Source organism: Vipera ursinii (genome assembly GCF_947247035.1).
Source record: "Vipera ursinii genome assembly, chromosome: 2".
NCBI lineage: Eukaryota > Metazoa > Chordata > Lepidosauria > Squamata > Viperidae > Vipera > Vipera ursinii.
This window is the reverse complement of record NC_139513.1, coordinates 40,823,480-40,844,701: the sequence shown is the minus strand read 5'-3', so window position 1 is coordinate 40,844,701 and position 21,222 is coordinate 40,823,480. Positions and strand designations below refer to the sequence as shown.

The following is a 21,222-nucleotide window of genomic DNA, read 5'->3' as shown; positions in this document are numbered from 1 at the left end:
GGAGGCTAGCTTTTCTACATGCAATGCTTTAAAACCAGTCAGGTTGTAGTTGGATAGAGGCCATCTGCTTGGTGAAACTGTGGTTTGAAAGGCATCACTTCAGAACTATAGTCATATGGAAAAGCTTGACCTCTGCCTAAGTATTTGAGGACAGGTAAGATGCTGTAGGATGTAGAGACGTCAGCCCTCAGTTCCTGATCCTCAGACTGATTGGATTCAAGTCAGTTTTTATCTCAACCTTTTTTGATTCAAAAGAGTTTTGACAGCTGCACATGAAGCACGCTCAATTTGCCTTTGATTTGCTAGCCAGAACTTTAGGTTCAAAATAAATGCTTCCAGACAAATAATTCTTCGTTTATGGTTATTTCAAATAGGTCTGGACAGTGTGTGAGGAGATTCAACCATCATATTTGTTATCAAAATTATTTGAAATGGGCTTTCAGAGCTTATATGTTGAAGAAAGTATATTGGGTAAATACTAAAAGTAAAAGAAATCTTTTCACTTGAGAAGAATGCAATCAGGATTGTTCTTCTTGGTGGCTTCAACTTAAAACTGAATTCATTCCAATAGAGGGCAGTAGTGTCGCACTAGACTGTAATGAGAATTGTTCCATGGAAAGAATAATGTTTGCCTGCCCGTTTCACATACACATTCACTTTTACACACACACACACACACACACAGAGAGTCAAATTAATGCCTTCAGGTAGAAAAATAATTAACTAATAAATTCAGACTAAAACAATATTTCTACATCTACACAGCATAAGAAGGATTTATCAGTTATTCTATATTTTAAATACCCTTTTAAAAAAGAGATATATTGTAGCTCTGCATGAAGGTAATGAATATCTGGGACAGGAGATAATATTCTCAAAGATCCCCATAATCCAAAAACAAACTTGCAGGTTTTGAATATTCATTTTTAATGCGTTTCAAATATTTATTTGTCAAAACTGTTTGCAAAAAGTATCCTGAATTGAGCTTTGCTAGATTCTATTCCAGTAAACTACTTAAATCTGATTGCACTGTGGCTAGATCAGGCACATGGTTTTGAGTATTCCTGTCCAGCATATCAAAGAGGGTAAAACTGAACAAAAACTGCTGTTATTTACTTACATAGCATGTGTCAAATCCATTAGGTGGTTTCAGAAGTATTTTAAGAACAAATCTGTCAGCTCCACTCTTTTAAAAAAATCTACTTACTGTGATTAGTGCAACAAAGATTTTCTATAAATCTTCCATTTAATTAATGAACAGTAGAGCTGTGCAATGTTTAAAAAGGGAATCAGCGGAGGTATTTTGGAATATGAACATAAGTACAAGAGCAACTTTTAATTTTTTTCAGCTTTTTGCCTGAATATTCTGCTTTTAGTGAGTCATCCGTTTAAAACAGCCATGTCTTTGTCAAGTTCAAACAGAAGCCTGAAAAAAGATGCAGATCTTTTAAAGAGGTCATATGGACCTGCTCTTTTGAATTCAGAAGAATATCTTTCATGTCATTTACAAAGCATGTGTAGCTCTACAAGCTGTGATTTTAACTCATGCAAGATATGTTTTATACAAAATCAAACTGGTTTATCTATAAATATTAGTCCAGTGATTAGAGGACTGTTCTGGATTTCAGTCTGATCTTTTCCACTTTAATTGAAAATCAGAGTATGAACCTGGGATTCTATTATGAAAAGTAGACGGTTATTTCTTTCTTATGTCTACTGGAGATTTTTATGTGAAAACTATTTCAGCATTAAATCCATGCAGTTATGTGGAATTTTAACATAATATTGGCTTCAAGAAGATAAAGATCTCATGCAAATTTCAGATGAAAGAATGACATTTAAACATATTTATTTATATTTGTTCTTCCTTTCTCCTTGTAGATGGATTTATTTAAAAAGTCCATGTAATTACTTTGCAAATTATGATAATCTGGGCCAGAAAACTTTCTTTCAAATATCATTTCCCAAAGCATGGAAATTTACAATTACATAATATCAAAAGCTTTTGGAGACTCTCTTCCATCAGCTTGAAGGATAGAAAAGAACTGACTTTTATAGCAATCAAGAGCCTGACATGAGATCACAAATAGGAAAAGAAGATAAAGCAAGTAAACAAATAAATCATCTTAATAAGGAACTAAAGACAATTTACACTGAAAACTGTGATGAGTATACCTTGCCAGAAGCTATCAAAAACTCCATAGAACAATTGCCTCTAGGCTGCTGCTGCTATTGCAGAGATTTGTGGCTTATAGAAATGACATTAAACAACATTGACATGACAGCAACAATGTGACGAGGGCACAAAAGCCAGGAAATGTAGGAACTGGAATGGCTACTGAAATAATTAGTAAAATACCAGATTGGGGCTGCAACTATATGGCAATGAAGTAATTTTCTTACTGTCCACTAGGATGTTTGCAACCCAAATCCTGTAGCCGTATAGCAACTTAAGGGGAAAATGAAAATTCTGTTCAGCATAGGAGGACCAAACTTGGCATTAGATGTATCTTCATAGAATTTGCCTTTGGTGTTATTTTTCTTGCATTTTGCCAATGCCTCCAATTATTCATAAGTTTTTTTAAAAAAGCCTCCATCTTCACAAATGACTAGTCTTTAATTAAGAGCCAAACTCTAATGACAGTCATAAGAGTTTTATGAGCATAGGAAAGACCTGATAAATAGCCTTATTGATGGTGGAATACATTCTTCATATGGATTTATAGTTATTACAGAGTTGATTAGGTTGCCTAATTTCTGTAGCTGATTAAAAATAATATTGTACGGAATTGAAAAATCTAGATTAAGAAATAAATGCTATTCCTCAAAAGACTTTTTTTTCTTTTTACTGTGTTTCAAGAGTGGTCATCATCATTAAATGAGCTCAGCATATATAAATGATATGATTTATTACAAAGGAACAGCTGCTCATGTGTTCTGCCCTCTTTTCATATGAGAAATGTTCAGAATGAAAAAGAGTTAATTAGGCTATTGATACAGTCAGCTAAATGTACATTGCTCCCAACATATATGAAGCCACTTTCCTCAAGCCCTCATAAGAAACATACATATTATAATGCGAGATAATTTAAGAAGTAAACATGTGTTAAAATTAAGAGTTGGGCGCAAAACAAAAAAAGCCAAATCCGTTTATTCTTTTTTGCTTGAATTATTGACTTGATTCCTAGCCATGTGGACCATATTTCATGGATCTTGTTGCATAGTTGATTGAATATTTGTTAACAAGAACATGGAAGTGTCAAGTTTCATGTCTTATCCTCCCAACCGATATTATGGAACATTTTAAAAATATGCTCTGATGCTCTAATTTGTATTTGTATTTCTGCTCACATGTGATAGCTGCTATTTTGTTTCATTTTCTTAATAATGATAGAATAAATCCATGATTTATTTTAGTTGCAACTGATGCAACGTCATTCAGATCCTCCTTATTTTACCATTGGAGAGGTAAATAGTGAAACTACATGATGATGCAGCAAATGCGAAAGGGTATGTATGCTATGACACAAGAGAGGGAAAATTTAGCATGCCATATAATATATCTCACACAGCCCAGAGTAACTTTGTAAGATCATTACCTAAGAATGCAAGACTCAGTAACTGCAGGACTAGACTTCTCAACACTGTCTTCTTAGCACTTTGCCCAGTATTTGTTACCATGAGTAATATTTTTCCTTGCTCAGTGTTTCCAATGTTTAAGAGACAAACTTCTCCTTCTTTGCATTAATTTCCTTCTTTACATTAATAAATAGGTTAATACTAATAGAGATTACGAGTCTTCCTACCGCTGCCATAAATTATCCCAAAGCATGCAGATCACATTTATAAAAATGATAAAATGTTCATCTTCATAGTAAATGAAACTTGGAGAAGTAAAGACATTAAGTGTACCGTAATACTCTCTCTTTTAGCATATCATCATGGTGTGTCTCTTAACCCAATGGAGACTGAGATCAGCATAGCAAGATGTGGGCCTCATTGGACATTTCAGCTGAAAGTTGCCCTTTATATGATGCAACATATTTACAATTTAAATGTTTATTTGAAAATACATCATTGTACATCCTTAGCTTATTCACATTTCATGTGGTTTTCATACTGAATATAAAATGTCATTTGGTGAGCTAAGCTAGCAATCATATTTCTATAAGGAATACTGTGGAAAAGTTCCACCTTAAACTTAGAAGTTTATTGCCAGTTTGGGGCAGGCTTTTATCTGCTGCAGTCTTGTGGTATCTCTGAAAAAATTGGTCTTCCATGTGTTTTAGCAAAGAAATAAACTTGCAAATCATCCCTACCTATTCAAGGGGATGAATCATCTAGGAATAGAAAAAGTGGTGCTTGAAGATTCTGGGTGAGCTATAGTCTAGAACATAACAGAGATGTTAACTAGATTCTAATTCAGAAGCTGTTTTAATTGCTCTAATGCCCTTTGTACCCCATTTTACCTTCACAACAAACTCGTATGCTAAGTTGTTATAATGATTGCCCTAAAGCAGGGGTGTCAAACTTGCGGCCTGTGGGTCGGATGCATCACATACAGGCCATGCCCACCCTGGCTATGCAAAGGCAAAAAAGTGACGATATGTCATGATACATCACATGACATGATCGAGTTTGACACCTATGGCCTAAAGTCATGAAGTCTAGTTCTGTAACTATAGTATCAAGCCATCTCCTTGGTTAACTTATTAATAAGAATTATATAACACATGAACCAGTCCTTGGTATAATGTAGCATACTGTAGGTACTGTGCCCTATTTCTTGTAGGTGCTTAACTTGAGGGCAAGAATTTAAACAAAGCCAGTATTTATCAGATGAAGGCACTAAATCAGCATTTCTTGATGCAGCCCAGTGGTGGGATTCAGCCAGTTCACACCACTTCAGCAGAACCGGTAGCTAATTTTTGTTGCCCAGGCCCAAATGGACTTCTGGAAGCGGCATCCACACAGAGAACTGGTTGTTCACATATTTGAATCCCATCACAGCTGCGGCCTAATAGCCAAGTGCGTTACAAGTGAAATTGTAAGTTATAGGTTGAATGCTTGAAGAGGGCTTATAACAATCACTATCCATTTCAAGCACATATTGAGGGCTTTATATATATATAAACCCAGCTTAGCTGTATAGTATTATGTGATATCATTAGGTGCTATAACCGCATTCTAATTATTATGATCCTAGTGAGAATTGAGGTATGATAAACTTTGCCTTTCTGAGATTCTCTGGTAATAATGTGCCTTAGAGAAAAAAGTTTCAGAATGTCCTCCTCCCAATTGTCACAGCTTTCAGAACAGTGTTTCTTGACCTTAGCAACTTTTAAGCTGTGTGGACTTTAACTTCTCCAATTCCCCCACATCCTGGTTAGGATACTTGGGAATTGAAACCTACACATCTTAAAGTTGCCAGTGTAGAGAAACATTATTCTAGGGTCTTCAGTCTTAAATCCTTTTGTTCAACATCTGGCCTCTTCACAACAGACTTTTCTTTAGTTGTAGTTAAATTATTTTAAATATTTGTTGTTTTCTTAACTTCACTGCATAGGTTAATAATGCCTTTAATAGTTGTGTTTCTGCAGCAGAAGTATTTGGGATATGACTTACATTTGAAATGTACTTTTAATCTGCTTAAATATGCTAAAAATTATCCTTAGGGACTACAGTAAAATGCAGTTGTGTTTATTTGTAATTGCTACAAAATGGTTTACAGAATTGTTAGTGTCTTTTATTATACCCTGCTACTGAAGTGCTTGCTTGTTAATTAGAGAAATTTCAGCTGTCATGGGCAGCAATTATAGCTTCCGTATCTTTGCCTGTTATGAATAGTCAATGAGAGCTGATTAATATGCATGAATAGCAGTATATAGTGTGTGCATTGGACTAAAGCAGGAGAGAGGGAGGGTTGTGTACCGTGAGAGGGCGTGTGTTAAGGAAGAAGGCAGAGCAGTGATCAGAGCATCTCCGCTCCGAGCTGCTTCAGCTTCATCTGATTATTTTTGTGTGCCAGAGGACTATTTGCCTGCATGCTTGGGAACAACAACTTTTGGCTCTCACAGCAAACAACGGACACCCTTTCTCTGAAACATGGGATGCAGCTTGTGCTCTCTTCAGAAGCAAGAAGAACAATACAAATTACTGTATGAAGTTTGCCAGGTAATGTTGTTTTTGCTTCCAATTGCAAGGATGAGTGTACATTGACTTATCCTGGTAGTAAGTCATGGCGGTTGTCAGAACAGGGTGAAGGAATGAACGGGGAATTTTAATTGATTTCATCAGTTAGATTTCTTCCTTACTTCAATAGAAAGGTTTGGTATCTTGTTTTGCAGCATGCCTTCTGGCAGAAGTTTAAGTATTTGTTGAAATGCACAAGCCAATCAACACACTGTGGAATGTTGTTCCCATGGCAGGTTAAAGAAAATATCTCAGCCTGTTCAGCTTTGGTTGAGCTCTCTGAACAACTTTAGAGTAACATGAATTATGATTGACAGACTACAAGGGGAGCTTTCTGTTTACCAATAGTATTGAGGTGTTTGTTTCTACAGGTCCCATGCATTAATTTGGCTACCTACAGGAATCAGATGACAGAGTCACAAAGTGTGGGAAAGATGGCTCTATAAATAAAATGAATAAATGTTTCCTCAAACACTTTGTACTGGTTTATTCTGGATATCTGGTTTTGTTTTGTTTTATATTTTTTAAAAAAATAGAAATCTGTGAGTCAGCGATGGCTAGTTCTTTCAGAATTTTTTTATACCATTTGATAAAATTGACTGTCCCAAATCCCCTAGAAAGAGGAAAGAAAGCTTTTAATAATTAATCCTTTCTGGGTCTTTTTTCTTTTCTTTTCACATTGGTTGTGTGCCTGTTAAGTTTTTTTTTTTTTTGAAGTTCCTTCTGAAGTATGCATTACAACCTACTGTAGATTTGTAGTCACGATAAAGGGAGATGCAGTCAAAGAAATCATAATTGTGAAAAGAAAAAGGGCCATTTGATAGCAAACTATTTTAACTTCTCTTTATAAAAAATATTTACAATCTTTGACAGATCAAAACCTGCCTTTAGAAATATATCTCATTACGTAAGTATTATGTGCACTGATTTTTATCTTACAAAGTAGTGTTTTACAAAATAAAAAGACTTAAGTAGTTTAGCAACAATGCTCTGCATGTATTGTTAAATACAAAATCTGGAAGGTTTTTTGTTTTTACACTTGCCAGCAGAGGGTGTTATTGTAAATCATTGAAAAAGGTGATTTTTCATAGCATTCACAATGTAGTGTATAAAATTTTCTATGCTGACAGAAATAGAAAAGGAATAGAATTGTTTTTAAAACCCTCCTATGGCTGTATTGCCTGTGCTGAAGGATGCAATTAATCCAGAAATGATTTTGTAACTACAAACACGACTGTGCTCACTGTCAGGATGCTTTATAGTAGCTGTCTGCCTCCCTTTATAAGCAGTTGCACTGTATATCTTATGTTTTAAACTAAAGTAAGATTTATTTTGCCTGTCATTCAGGCTTCAGAAGATAGAAAATGTAGATCAATATAATGAATCCTTGATTTAATGGATCCTAATTTAGTGGACTTTGGATGCAGGAGACCAAATTTTCATTTTGGATATTCTCAAAATAAGAGAAATATCCATTGCATACAAATGGATTGGACAAGACAGTTAATTTTATCACAATTGTATAACAGCCATGTGATGCAAATTGTTATTTTACCAATTTCCATGATTTGTATAGTAACATCATTATGCAAATTATGTAAACCACCATAATGGCATTCTTCCATATTTAACGGACACTTGGGAATAACAAACACACTTTCTCCCAGATGGTATGTTAAAAGAACCATTATTATTGTATTATTATGTATTTCATGGAAGATGGGATTTTTGTCCTTTAGGGGTCATTTAACTAGCAAGTCCTTATATCACATGAGCAAACATTTTTATATCTTACATTTATAGGGCCACCTACTTGTAGAATGATTCTGAGCAGCTAATGGGGTAATAAAGCCTCACATCGCAAAATGGAATACTTAAGATATAAAACATAGACTACACTACACATCAATCATATATTTACACTTGGCCAGTGCATATGAATTTTACACCATAAGGATTTTTAAATCTGTTGCTCATATAATACCCCGAACAATCTTCAACTTTGGCTGTGAAACAATATCTTTCAATGCAACAGATTCTCTTTCTCTGTATAATCTTCTTATAAGCCTCTTATCTTAATTGGTTTCATACAGTTGAGAGAACCTCTAGATAAGATTCGGGGGAACTTGATGAGAAATGTGATATAAAGGGTAAAACTTGAGTTTTATGCACAATAAACCACAATTATCCCAAAGCAACAAATAGTTATTTTTGCATTGAATTTTTCCCCCCAAAGTAGTCTTTTTCCCAAGGTGTTTCTCTCCTCCCCTCCTTTATTTTAGATGTTGAGCAATTTGATCCACAACTAGTTAAAATGAAGTACAATTTATAGTGTAACTTTTAAACCCTCTAAGTTAGTGGATTTAAGGAGTAGTCATCCTGGGTCTTTTGATAACCTTTAGCAGCATAACAAGCGATTTGTGTAGTGCAAGTCAAAGGAAACACAGAAGGTAGGAATAATGTCCTTTGTTTAGAATGCATTAACATTCCTTATTGTTGGAGAACAGGAATAATTCCTGCTCCCCAAGCTATTTATCAGTTGTTAGGATGATTACAAACAGCCAACCCATGGTTCAAGCAAACAATGGTTAGACCAGTTATGAAAGAAAGGAAAAGGGAAGGAATACATACTACTTTGGCATGTGGTTATCATCATATTCCAAGAGCAGAATTTTCTTTGCTCAAGTACAGTGTGCTCCTTGATCTGTCATGTGTTGCTTCCACTTTATCAAAACATTAGTGGGAGGAGAAGAGTTGTCTCTTTAGTGGGTTGTGTGAAGGGCTGGTTTACTACCGGAGATTTATTGGGCAGAAGTCCTATCTGAAATAAGCGTAATCAAGTCAGCATATACTAATGACAGAAAGAAAAATGAAAATTAAAATAATAACCAGATGACATAATTTCAAAGTGAATAGCAATCATTTATCCTTTTTTTAGAAGAAACAGTGAATCTTTGTGTGTGTGTGTGTGTGTGTGTGTGTTTGTGTGTCTGTGTGTAAAACCTAAAAGTGGAGATATTTTGATAAACTGTATTGACTTCATTTTATTTAGTGTTTTAGAACTGTTTAAGGTTACAAAAATTAGCATGTAAGGCAAAGCAGATAATAGACTTGCCTAGCACACTGTCATTAAATTGTAACATGGTATATAAATACTACTTGCTTTCATGTCCATATGCAACAGCATAACTATTGCTTCAAAACAGGATGAAAACCTACATGGTTAATATGAACAGCTGGCCCTATCCTAAAGTCCAAGAATGCAAATGCTACAGAGCTAGAGGGATACACGTGCAGCAGTGTGTTCCAAATTACTCTACATGTTTGACTTCCTTTAACAAGCTGCAGATCTCTGTTTTCTATGGAAAGGGGTGGGAAGCAGGCCCAAGGCCTGTGGGAGCCCAGCGGGGTGATCCAAAGCCTGCAGGGAGCCATTTTGACAGGATGGGTGAGGGGTAGGTTGGGGATCACTGCAGCTTTGCTGCACTTGGCCATAAGGGATGGCAATTGTCAAGTGCCCAAATTTTGTTCATGTGACTGAAGGGGCACTGCAGCAGCCATAACTTTGGACAGGGGTCGTAAGTGCCTTTGTTCAGCATTGCTCTAATTCTAAATAATCACTGAACAAAGTCATAAGTTAAGGACTATCTGTACATTACTGTTAATGAAATAATCATATAGCAGCAAGACACAACCATACCCTTTTCATCCATAGATCATTCAAACATTTTATTTCATGGTAAAATATTTGGATATATTTACCAATATGTATTTGTTGTGCATAAGGGGCCAACATGAGAATTGGCTTTATTTTCAAAGCGCATATAGTAGCCATGCATATTCATGGCAGTTATGAGTCATTGTACATATATATTCTCCACAGCTACAACCAACTGAATGCAAGTTGTTACATGACAAAAGCTTAATTACAAATGCTTTCTTGTACAGTTTGTTCCAAAGAGGGAGTTTTTAGACATTCAAAACAAAAATGCTTACATGCTTCATATTTCTATAGGTGCTGTTGGAAGGCCTAGACATTAAAGAAAGGTTTTATTTGGAGAGGGTGGGGATGTTCTCATTTGTTTTGTTTTGGTTTTTTGGCAATAACAACAATAAACAAGATCTCAGTCAAGACTGGCAATCTGTTGCCCCAATACCAGTTTCACAGACCATGGAGCACCAGAATAGTTGATTATTGACACCACAGTTTCCTGCCACAAAGCAACAAATACAGAAAAATCATCTCATAAAACATGAAATAGGATAACATAATTTTTAACAGCGGGGGGGGGGGGAATCAAAGCTTGGTCCTCAAGAAGAAAAAATAAAATCTTGGCTACCTTTATGGCCATGGCATGGCTTTGCCTATTTTGCATTATTATTATGTTTACTATAGACGTGGTGGCTCAGTGGGTTAGGATGCTGAGCTTGTCGATCAGAAGGTTGGCAGTTTGATGAGTCGAATCCCAAGTGCCGTGTAGCAGAGTGAGTGCCTGTTACTCATCCCAGCTTCTGCCAACCTAGCAGTTCGAAAGCATGTAAAAATGAAAGTAGAAAAATAGGGACCACTATGGTGGGAAGGTAACCGCTCCGTGCGCCTTTGGCGTCTAGTCATGCCGGCCACATGACCACGGAGATGTCCTCGGACAAGTGCTGGCTCTTTGGCTTTGAAACGGGGATGAGCACCGGCCCTTAGAGTCGGAAACGACTAGCACGCATGTGCGGGGGAACCTTTAACTTATAGATCTTATCTTAAAATGATATTAAGTATCATACTTTGTTTTATTATTATCATGATTCATTACACAGTCAGCCAGTTGTTTAGACTGAATTTGGCATTTTATTTACCTATCAAGTCATTTCTAAGAACCAGGGATAGAGAGATGTTGTTTGATGGTGTTAAAGGTATTGTCATAGGATATAAGCTGTTCCAAGTAAAGCTGCCTTTTGCAATTGGCTGGTGGTGATTTTTGTCAACACCCATGGTGTTTAAGTGGTGCTCCATATGTTTTGGAATTTCACCCAAAGACCCTATCACTGTTGGTACTGTGTTTGCTTTCTTTTGCCATAATCGTTCTACTTCTATTCACAGGTCTTTGTATTTTGTGATTTTCTTCAATTCTTTCTCTTTTCTTCTGTTGTCTCCAGGTACTCCAATATCAACTATATAGACTTTTTTTCTTTCTTTCTTATGGATAGTTGTTAAGTCTGAGGTGTTTTGTGGCTTCTCTTTTGAATTCTAAAGTTCCAGAACACTTTAGTGGCTTCATTTTCTGTTAGTTTGTCTACTTTGTGACCCCAGCAGTTCTTGCTTGCAGGCGAAGAGTAGTTCTTCAAGATATTCCAATATCCTATTGTTGCTAGTTTTTCCTACTGTTGTTTATAATCAATTTGTCGAATCTTCTTACAGCAGTTAACTAGGTGATCCTCTGTTTCTTCAGGTTCTTTGTATTTACTGTCTGTTGCTGTCTTCTCAATTCTGTCTTTGTATGCATTTATTCTTAAGGCTTGGTCTCGTGTAGGCAAAATTAGTCTCTCTGTCTCTTTCTTCAACTTTCCTACTCCTTTGCCAGGTCTTGCTGTTATCTGCTTTGCCTGCTATTTTGTTTATGAACTGGCCATGTAATACTTTGACATGTTTTGTCTCTTTCCTGTTCTTCATTTGGTCTCTCTGTAGACTACTTTGATGTCTCCAATAGTCAGTAAGCCATCCTCGTATACTAGCTTCAGTAAATCCTCTTCATTGTCCTTCAGATCTTTGTTTTCCATATTTGAATATTTACAATAGGTAAACAATTTTCTTCCAGTAGTCCTACAGCTGCTAGGAGCTCCAACACCCATATGAGATATACTGTGTTTCCCTGAAAGTTAGACCAAGCCCAATAGTAAGCCCTAGCTTGATTTTTGGGGGTGGGCCTAATATTAGCCCTACTCCAAAGCTAAGTGAGGCACACCCCTAAAAATAAAGCTAGGACAGGGGTGGGGGGTGAAGCTGCCCCATGTGCACCACACCCGCTTACCTTACCGGTAGGATCACCACAGCCAAGCCTCCCACACCCCAACACCTGTCACACCACTACTTGACTTCTTCTGTGGCCACATGTGGCTGGACGCCATGTGGTGCATTGTGCTGTTGCCACTGCTTGCAGCAGGACACCTTGTGCTTCGTGTAGAGTTTCAGGCTGTTTCTGCTGCTCGCACGGCACTTCGGGCCATTTCCACCACTCGTGTGGTGCTTCAGGCCACTTCCGCTGCTTGCATGGCGCTTCTGGCCACTTCCACTGCTTGTGTGGCACTTTGGGCTACTTCTGTTGCTCATGGCAGGAGGCCATGTGGTGCTTTGGGCCATTTCTGCTGTGTCCTGCATCCTGCCACAAGCAGCACAAACACCACAAAGCACCATGTGGCATCCTTCTGGGAAGGGCATCTGGCCGCAAGTGGCAGCAAGTGGTCACAGAACAGGTCAAGCAGTGGCGCGACAGGTGTCAGGGTGTGGGAGGCCTGGGTGTAGTGGTTCTAATGTAAGACATTGTCCAAAATTAAGACCTAGTGCCTCTTCTGGAGACAAAAAAATGTGAGACTGGGTCTTAATTTTGGGGAAACACACACATATATATATACTGTGTTTCCCCAAAATTAAGACCCGGTCTCCCTTTTTTTTGTCTCCAGAAGAGGCACTAGGTCTTAATTTCAGAGAATGTCTTACATTAGGACCACTACAATATATCTCAATATATTAATGTGTGTGTGTGTGTGTGTGTGTGTGTGTGTGTGTGTGTGTATACATATATACATATGTAGATCTTTGGTCATTCGGGTTTTTTCCCCCCGAATGACCAAAGGTCTACATACAAACACCCGCGAAAACCTCAGAAAATATATATATATATATATATATATATATATATATATATATATATATATATATATATATATATATATATATATATATATATATATATATATATATATATATATATATATATATCATTGGTCATTTGGGTTTTTTCCCACGTAGAATTGAAGGTATAAGAGCAACGTTTCGACGAAATCTCACCCGTCATCCTCAGGCTGGTGGCTTCAGCTTCGTTCTTCTGGGAGAAGAACGTTCTCCCAGAAGAACGAAGCTGAAGCCACCAGCCTGAGGATGACGGATGAGATTTCGTCGAAACGTTGCTCTTATACCTTCAATTCTACATGGAAAAAACCCGAATGACCAAAGATCTACATACAAACACCCGCGAAAACCTCAGAAAACAAAATATATATATAGAAATATATATAGAAAAACGCCCCCACAGCATGAACAAACGAGATGATACCTCTTGCCTACCAGCCATTTGGAAACCCGCCTTGATTGACAGACGAGTCCCAACCACCAAGAATGATACCAGACCCAAACTCATGATAACATCACATGACATCACCACCACACAACCATTCAAAAAGCAAATCCGAACCCACAATGATAAGGGTTTGTTGTCACTGTGTGTTGGGGGGAGAGAGCACAGGGGGAGGCTCAGCTAATCTCAATGTACACATGTTGTACTTTGACAATAAAGGTTTATTATTTATTATTATTATAACGATGCACAACCACAAAACAGAAACCTAACTACAGCTGCAACATCAGCCACTTTAAACCCCTCCAAACCACACAATAAGCAAACTGACACCCACTATTAAAACATGGCACCACCACAAACACGAAGCCGAACAAAAGCAGCACAACTCACCAGCTCAGGTCTAAGGCTGGCAGCTGAGACCAGCCCATCCACTCAAAACACACCCCCACCCAATCAGAACACACCCACCATTCAAAACACACTCCCACCCAATCAGAACACACCTAATCCCCCACCCAATGAGAGCACACCTCCACAGAACACACCCCCTCTGGCAGTTTAAAAAAGAGGAACAAACAGCCACTACCACATGCTTCTCCCATAAGAAGGAAGCTGAAGCCACCAGCCTGAGGATGACAGACACACACACAAACACACACACACATATATTAATCACTGTCCATTTTTAATACATAGTGGAAAAAAGAAATTTGAGAGTTCACAAGGTTGATGCTATATGAGCCAGCAATATGCAGCAGCAGCAAAAAAAGATAATACTATCCTGGGTTCTATAAACAGAGGCATAGAATCAAGATCACATGAAGTATTAGTACCACTTTATACAACCCTAGTAAGACCATACCTGGAATATTGCAACTAGTTTTGTCACCATACTACAAAAAAGATGTTGAGACTTTGGAAAAAATTCAGAGAAGAGCAACTAAGATGATTAAAGGCCTGGAGACGAAAACATATGAAGAATGGCTGCAAGGCTTAGATTTGGCTAGTCTAAAGAAAAGAAGAAATAGGGGTGACATAATAGCAGTATTCCAGTATTTGAAGGGTTGCCACAAAGAAGAAGAGATCAAATTATTCCCCAAAGCACCAGAATGCAGGATAAGAAACAATGGTTTGATAACTGATCAAAGAAAGAAGCAACCTGGAATTAAGGAGAAACTTCTTAACAGTGAGGACAATTAACCTGTGGAACAGCTTGCCTTCAGAAATCATGAGCGCTCCATCACTGGAGATTTTAAAGAAGAGGCTAGAAAGTCACTTTTCTGAAATGGTATAGGTTCTCCTGCTTGAGCAGGGCGATGTACTAGAAGACCTCCATGGTCCCTTCCAGCTCTATTCTATTCTGTATGGAACAAAACTGTGGCTGAATCTGGATGTTCTGCTTTGGATACCATGAAGTGTCCTCCCAGAAGGTAACAGGGAAAACGGGTCATGTAGAGGATGTGTAGCATCCCAGACAATCCTGCGGACCTTGCTCAAGCATCGCTTATATGCTACTGTGTTTTACCGAAGGTAAGACCTACCCCGAAAATAAGCCCTAGCTTGATATAAGCCCTACCCCCAAAATAAGCCCTAGTTTTGGGGTGGGGTGAATGCCTAAAATGAAGCTAGGGTGTGGGTGGAGCTGCTCCATGCACCAGCCAGGCCTCCCATGAATTGACATTTGCCTCGCCTCGCTGGCCCACTTCTTCTGCAGCCAAAGGAAATGAATCTGTAGCTCATTTATTGGCTGTAGAGGCCTTTCCAGAAGGCCTCTAATGGGGAAATGCAGGCCAGAGCTCAATTCTCAGGTGCAGAGGCATTTCCTTTGGCTGCAGAAGAAGTGGGCCGGCTGGGCGGGGCTGTCTGTGCCGCAGCCATGAGGTGAGACTGTGGAAAAGACACCCCTCAAAAAATAAGACCTGGTGTCTATTTTGGAGGCAAAAAAATAATAAGACCCGGACTTATTTTTGGGGAAACACAGTATATCTTGGATAGAAGGAAGTGAACTGCCAATAATCTTTTCTGCCATCTTCATCACTCTCTGCCTTCCTGTCTGAAGCAGTAAAGCTTCCAAACCAGACAGTAATGCAATATGACTGGATGCTCTTGATCATTCCTCTGCAAAAATGGGTAAGAACAGGGGAAGGAAGATGTGCTTTTCTCATGTGATGCAGAAAATGCAGGCGCTGCTGTGCTGGCTTCACCAGTGTCTCACTGTTGAGCAACCAAGCTGGCCTACTTGTTAACAGCACACCCAGGAATTTGATGCTGATAACCACCTCCACAGGAGAATCATTAATACACAGAGGTGTGCAGCTGTGCCTGCCTTTTCTGAAATTGACAATGATCTCTTTAGTTTTTCCTACTTTTAAAATGAGGCTGGTTTTGTTACACCACTTCACCAAACAATGAGCCATTTTCTCCAGTGTAGACAATATTGTGTGACGTTTTCTCTCGTGTATAGAATTGTGTGGACTGTTTTCTGATGGATGCATTTTATTAGATAAGTTCATTACAATGTTTGCAGAACAGAGGAAAGTGAAAAATAAATGTTGATACATCAGCCAACGTAAAAGAGTTCCAGGCATACAGTATATATTTTGATAATCCATTCATGTATTAACAACTTTGAGTACTAAAAACTTGGATATAGTATTTAATGTACTATAATTACTGCCTATGACATAGTTGGTAAATAATAACATTTTGGGAATTTGAGAAGGCAGGGAATGCCATCTGGAAAATGGGCACACTTTCATTAAAGAACAATGTTATAATAAACGGCAAGATGCTGAATCCAAGGTTTTTGCCATAGACAATTTTCTGCAGATGATGTAGCTTACCATTCTCACCAGTGAGAGAGCTGTAACTTTCTGAAAAATGGCTCATAATGATATTCATGTCTCTCTGTGGCTCAAAACCCGTTCTTAATTAGAACATTTCAAGAAACTGGCAATAGGATTTTTCCTGTTCATTTACTTATAAATAATGCAATATTTTTGTTCAATTATGTACAAAACAATTTCCCTTACATTTCATGATAGAAGGCTTTTATGTATATATGGCTATGTGCACATGTATTGAAAAACAGCCACAGTATACAACATTAAAATAAAAAATAATAGTAATGCATAAAGACTAAACTAACATGGTTGATAGACATTCTCTGTTCCACTGCTTCCAAAAATTGTACCATTTTTAAACTAAAACATGAAACCAAAGAAAGTTTTACTATTGTGCTTTGCTGATAAGAAAGCATCCTTCCCCCTTAAAATGATAAATGATTAGGTGAATAGGTTTCATAATGTTTTACATATATACATCTGTTCAATGCTAGGAAGCAGATGGCAAGAATTCACAGGGGAGAAAGCAGTGGGGACATTTACTTGAAGCTTTACTGTCACATGTCAAATACTGGAAGATAAAACAGGCATTAGGAGCAGAGAGGAAAGTACATGTTTAATAACTGGATTGTGTTACATTCATTAATAATGAAAAGGAAGGTCATGGCTAATTTTCAGGAACACGAAAACAGCACTAAAGCTGTGTACATTGAAATTGAAGCAATTGAAGGGCGGTGCTCTAAAAAGCACCGATCCATATTTTCTGACTTGGTTACCCAGACTGATTCTGACCAAGAGAAGAGTTTATGGTGAAGAAGATGATGGTAGATTCAGGTACCCATCAGAAGATGGTTCCACATATTTCCTCAATATTTATTTATCTATATCAGGAATTTTAAACTGGTGGCAGGCTGGATGTGTCACATGCAGGCCACGCCCAACCCAGCTCCACAAAAGCAAAATACATGATACCTCATGATACGTCACGTGACGCAATCGAGTTTGACACCCGTGATCTATATATTAAATTTTTATGCTGCCAATCTCTCCTACAGGATGATTCTGGACAGCTTACAGGTTATAGGACAAGATTAAAGATTAAAACAGCACAAATTTAAAATATTATTAAGAACTATATTAAAACCAAACTAAGAGAGCCTACACCCAGATGGGACGAACATTAGGTCTTCTAACCCTGTCAGCAACCTCCATTTTTAAATAATTTAAAAAATAATTATTTTTTTAAATTTATATACGGTAGTTGCTCACCTCACAAAGTGATTCAATGTACAACAAAGTTAAACAATAAAAGGAAGGAAGGAATGAAGGGAGGGAGGGAGATTGCCTAGGTACTTTAGTTAAGTCTCCTCGTCTCTTCATCCTGCCCTTGCTTCTGACATAATTGTTAAATCTGAAGGCAGTATCTTGAAAAACTCTGCTGAACATTTCCAAAAAAAAAATCCTATTTCACTGGGAAGTTACTCAGTTGGTGAAAGTTGTCATCAACTAACTTTCTAAGACTTTTATGCAGATTCATTGTTTCTACTAGATGTGCAGAGAAGAAGAAAGAAGAGAAGAAAATGACTGTGATCCCTCAATCTATAAATAAAGTGTTCAGTTCTCTTTTTAAAAATGAACTCATCATGAAGTGGAAAACCCTTTTAAAATGAATGCATTGAGAGAAAAGACTATTCTGGTGATCTTTTCTCTATGTCAGCGTAAAACAAAATTGCAATCTTTTGTTGTTGTTAGAAGAAGGAATCATAGTTTGTTTCATGTATTGCAAATCCTGGCAAGGTACTGGGGAATCAAAACCTGGCCAAGCCTATTTGTTGGGGCATGGAAAATAGTCCTCCCTACCTAGTCAAATGGCCTGTCCATCTAGCTCAAAGAGAACTTTTTCCTACCTCCTATCTCATTATATGACACAGGGGTGTCAAACTCGCCATATCACGTGACATTTGTGACACATCACAACTTTTTCTCCATTGCCGGAGCTGGGGTGGGTGCGGTTTTGGCATGATGCATCCGGCCCATGGGCCGACAGTTTGACACCCCTGTTCTAAAAGAAGACATTTGCTATCATGTCATGGTTCTCCACCCAAGACCACTCCTTTGGTAGAAGTTCAGTGAAGTAGCCGGGCATCATCTGTGTGAGTGTTTTATTAATTTTCTGCGGATGATAAAAATGTTAGAACTAAAGAGGAAATGAAATTTTAAAAGTATTCTGAAATCTCAACAGTTTCATTGAAAAGCCAAGACAAGTTATGAATCCTCCTGATTTTTATTTTGTTTTTAGAATTTCAAGGTTTCCTAAATGATATTTAAAAGGAAAAAAAGCAGTGATTTACGTCTTTTCTTTCAGTGCAGCAGGGCACATGGAAAATTATAACCTCAACCTTTTGCTTTAACATTTCTAGTTAATTCAAACCATAACAGCAAAATCAATCTAATCATCAAAACCTAAAATCAAAGCTTTATCTTCATCTCTTTCATATCTGCAAAAACACTCTGGGTCACTTTACCTCAATTTCCATGGCTGCCCCCTGGGCTTCGCTCAACTTCTCAGTTGTATATTTCTTGCTGAAACCAAGCTATTTTTTTGCATTTTAAGAAAGAGAATGGATAGTGGGAAATAAAGATTTAATTCAGTATCACAAGTGTTTGCACCCTTTGTCTGGTAGTTTCTCAGGCACTTTAGTTTAAAGCAAAACAATTTAAGAAAGCAAACACTTTTCAGTGAGCTCATGCTTTTAGAGAAGCACACAATGTTGTGTTTTTTAATGTAAGTATGAAAGAAATCACTCAAGGTTCATTCTAATTCATCCACTTCAATATCATTCTTTTAGATCTGAGACTGCCCACTTGGAATTTTTTATTGGAAATTTAAATATGTTTAACAAGTAAATGTTGTCCCATTCAATTAAAAAAATTGTTTTAGTTTTAGTAGCACTACTTTCCCATTTATAGATGATAAGAGAAAAGGGAAGTATAAATAACAGATATTTGAAAGCCTGCTCCTAAACAAAACTGTGCAGTTGTACTTTTTAAAAAGAGAGACTGTCTGTTCCAGGAAATTTCTTTCTCAAAAAAAAAATTAAATGAAGCTGTAAAAGGGATTAACCTTAAGTTTGAACCTCTTTTCTCTTTACCTGAGGGAGAAAAAGAGATTTAGAAAACAGGTGTTGTTACCAGCTGTGTTTGTAATACGGTTATAAAGTTTCTCCTTCCTCAAAATGCACATATATTTTGAAGTAGCTAAACCAAGACAAATGGATCCAAACACTTGTAGTCTAACTGAATTTACATTTTTAATAATAGATATCCCCAAATTACTATGATTTTATGTCATTTTTTTCAAAAGGCCAAAATTATCATACTCACAGGTTAGCCTTCATTTAGTTCAAAGGATATTACTCACAGAACAATGTAAGTAAATTGTAACCTAAATCACATTTCAGTAGTCTTGCAAGTAAATGACTAGCCTGTTAGTAGCCTTATTAATAAGAATGTTACTCATACAAACAGTTGCTGTTCATATAAGTGATATATATTTATAAGAAAACTGTAGAGTAATAGAGGGCAAAGCTCAGTTTGATACACCTTGCATTTTGCACCCAAAAAATTCCAGGTTCAGTTCCCATCATTTTCATATAGGGCTCTAAATGCATTCTTATCTGGAACCATGTAGTAGCGCTGCCTGTCAGAGTAGATACCAATAACTCAAATGTATTTATGGGTATTGGTCAGTCAACTAGAAGAAGATGGAGAACTTTTAATACCAAAAAGATGGCAAACCTACCTTTTACTAGTCCGGGTGAAAAACCAACAGTATCCAGGTCAGGATGGACCCTTAGAAGCCCAACAAAGCAAAACACCAGAGTCATTGCGTTCTCTAATGTTAACTTTATTAGGCATTAGCAAACAGTAAGATAAAAAGAAAGCTGAAAAAATGGCAGGAAGCAGAGAATTTAAAGAGTGCAATTTTCCCTCCCCTTTCTGACAGTTCAGGTCACATTGTACAATATATCTTTCAGTAATTATTATGAGTAGAAACTTTAGTTTACCAAAACAACTCTTCAACAGCTTGGGCTCTCACATTGATAAGGAACACCTGTGGAGCCAAAATTCTCCCCTCTTTCCCTCCAGTACTGTTGGCAAGCTAGAACCATACAGTGGTTCTAAAGACAGTAGGCTTCATAGCTTGACAGGAACACTGCTGGAAGATGAGAATAAAAATATACAATCAGGCAGAGTCAGCATGCTTTGGGTGATATCAGTTAGATAATGTCACCTGATCTGGGAAGTGGGTCTTCTCTGTTGTATTGCCACTTCTCTGGGACAATGTCCCCCTCAGAGATTCCCTCAACCCTTTTAACCAAGATCATAAAATCTGTTTCTTCCTCCAGGCCTTGGAGTAGAGTAGTTGTGTTTTCATAGCATTGGCTCTCTTTTTCTGGATGACTGTATAGTGTTTGCTTTACTTTATTTTCAATTATTTCATGCTGTACTCTCCCCAGAGTCAGGATGGAGTCAGACAGCCCCACACATACACACAAATACTCATTCACTCACTGGGTGTCGATAATACAAAACTAGGAAATGAGTGCTGTATAAAACAAAAGAGGTGCATAATTATAAGTTACGTTAAACATTTGATATTGAACCATAACAAAATTCACATTATAATACCAAGCCTATATTTCTTATAGATAAATGAGTCTTCATACCCTGACTTCGCCAGCCGGTATGGTCATTGATGAGAACTCTTGGAAATAGAAGTTGACTCATCTTGTAATAGGGAAGTGTGCTACAACATATTGCAAGTTACTGTAGTAGGT

At 37.4% G+C, this 21,222-nt stretch overlaps 1 protein-coding gene across 2 annotated transcripts in view; it reads left to right on the top strand.

The window, feature by feature from the left end:
* Nucleotides 1-21,222, top strand: part of PDZRN3 (PDZ domain containing ring finger 3) — a 214,596-nt gene that overhangs the window by 146,198 nt on the left and 47,176 nt on the right. The window contains exon 1 of one of the 2 annotated variants that reach the window (XM_083354279.1): nt 5,974-6,174. The exons of the other annotated variant lie outside the window; for it this stretch is intronic. Within the exon in view, the coding sequence (XP_083210405.1) occupies nt 6,106-6,174 (69 nt within the window). The 5' untranslated portion in view covers nt 5,974-6,105. Of the gene's footprint in view, nt 1-5,973; nt 6,175-21,222 lie in introns of those variants that run through there. 2 annotated transcript variants of the gene reach the window in all.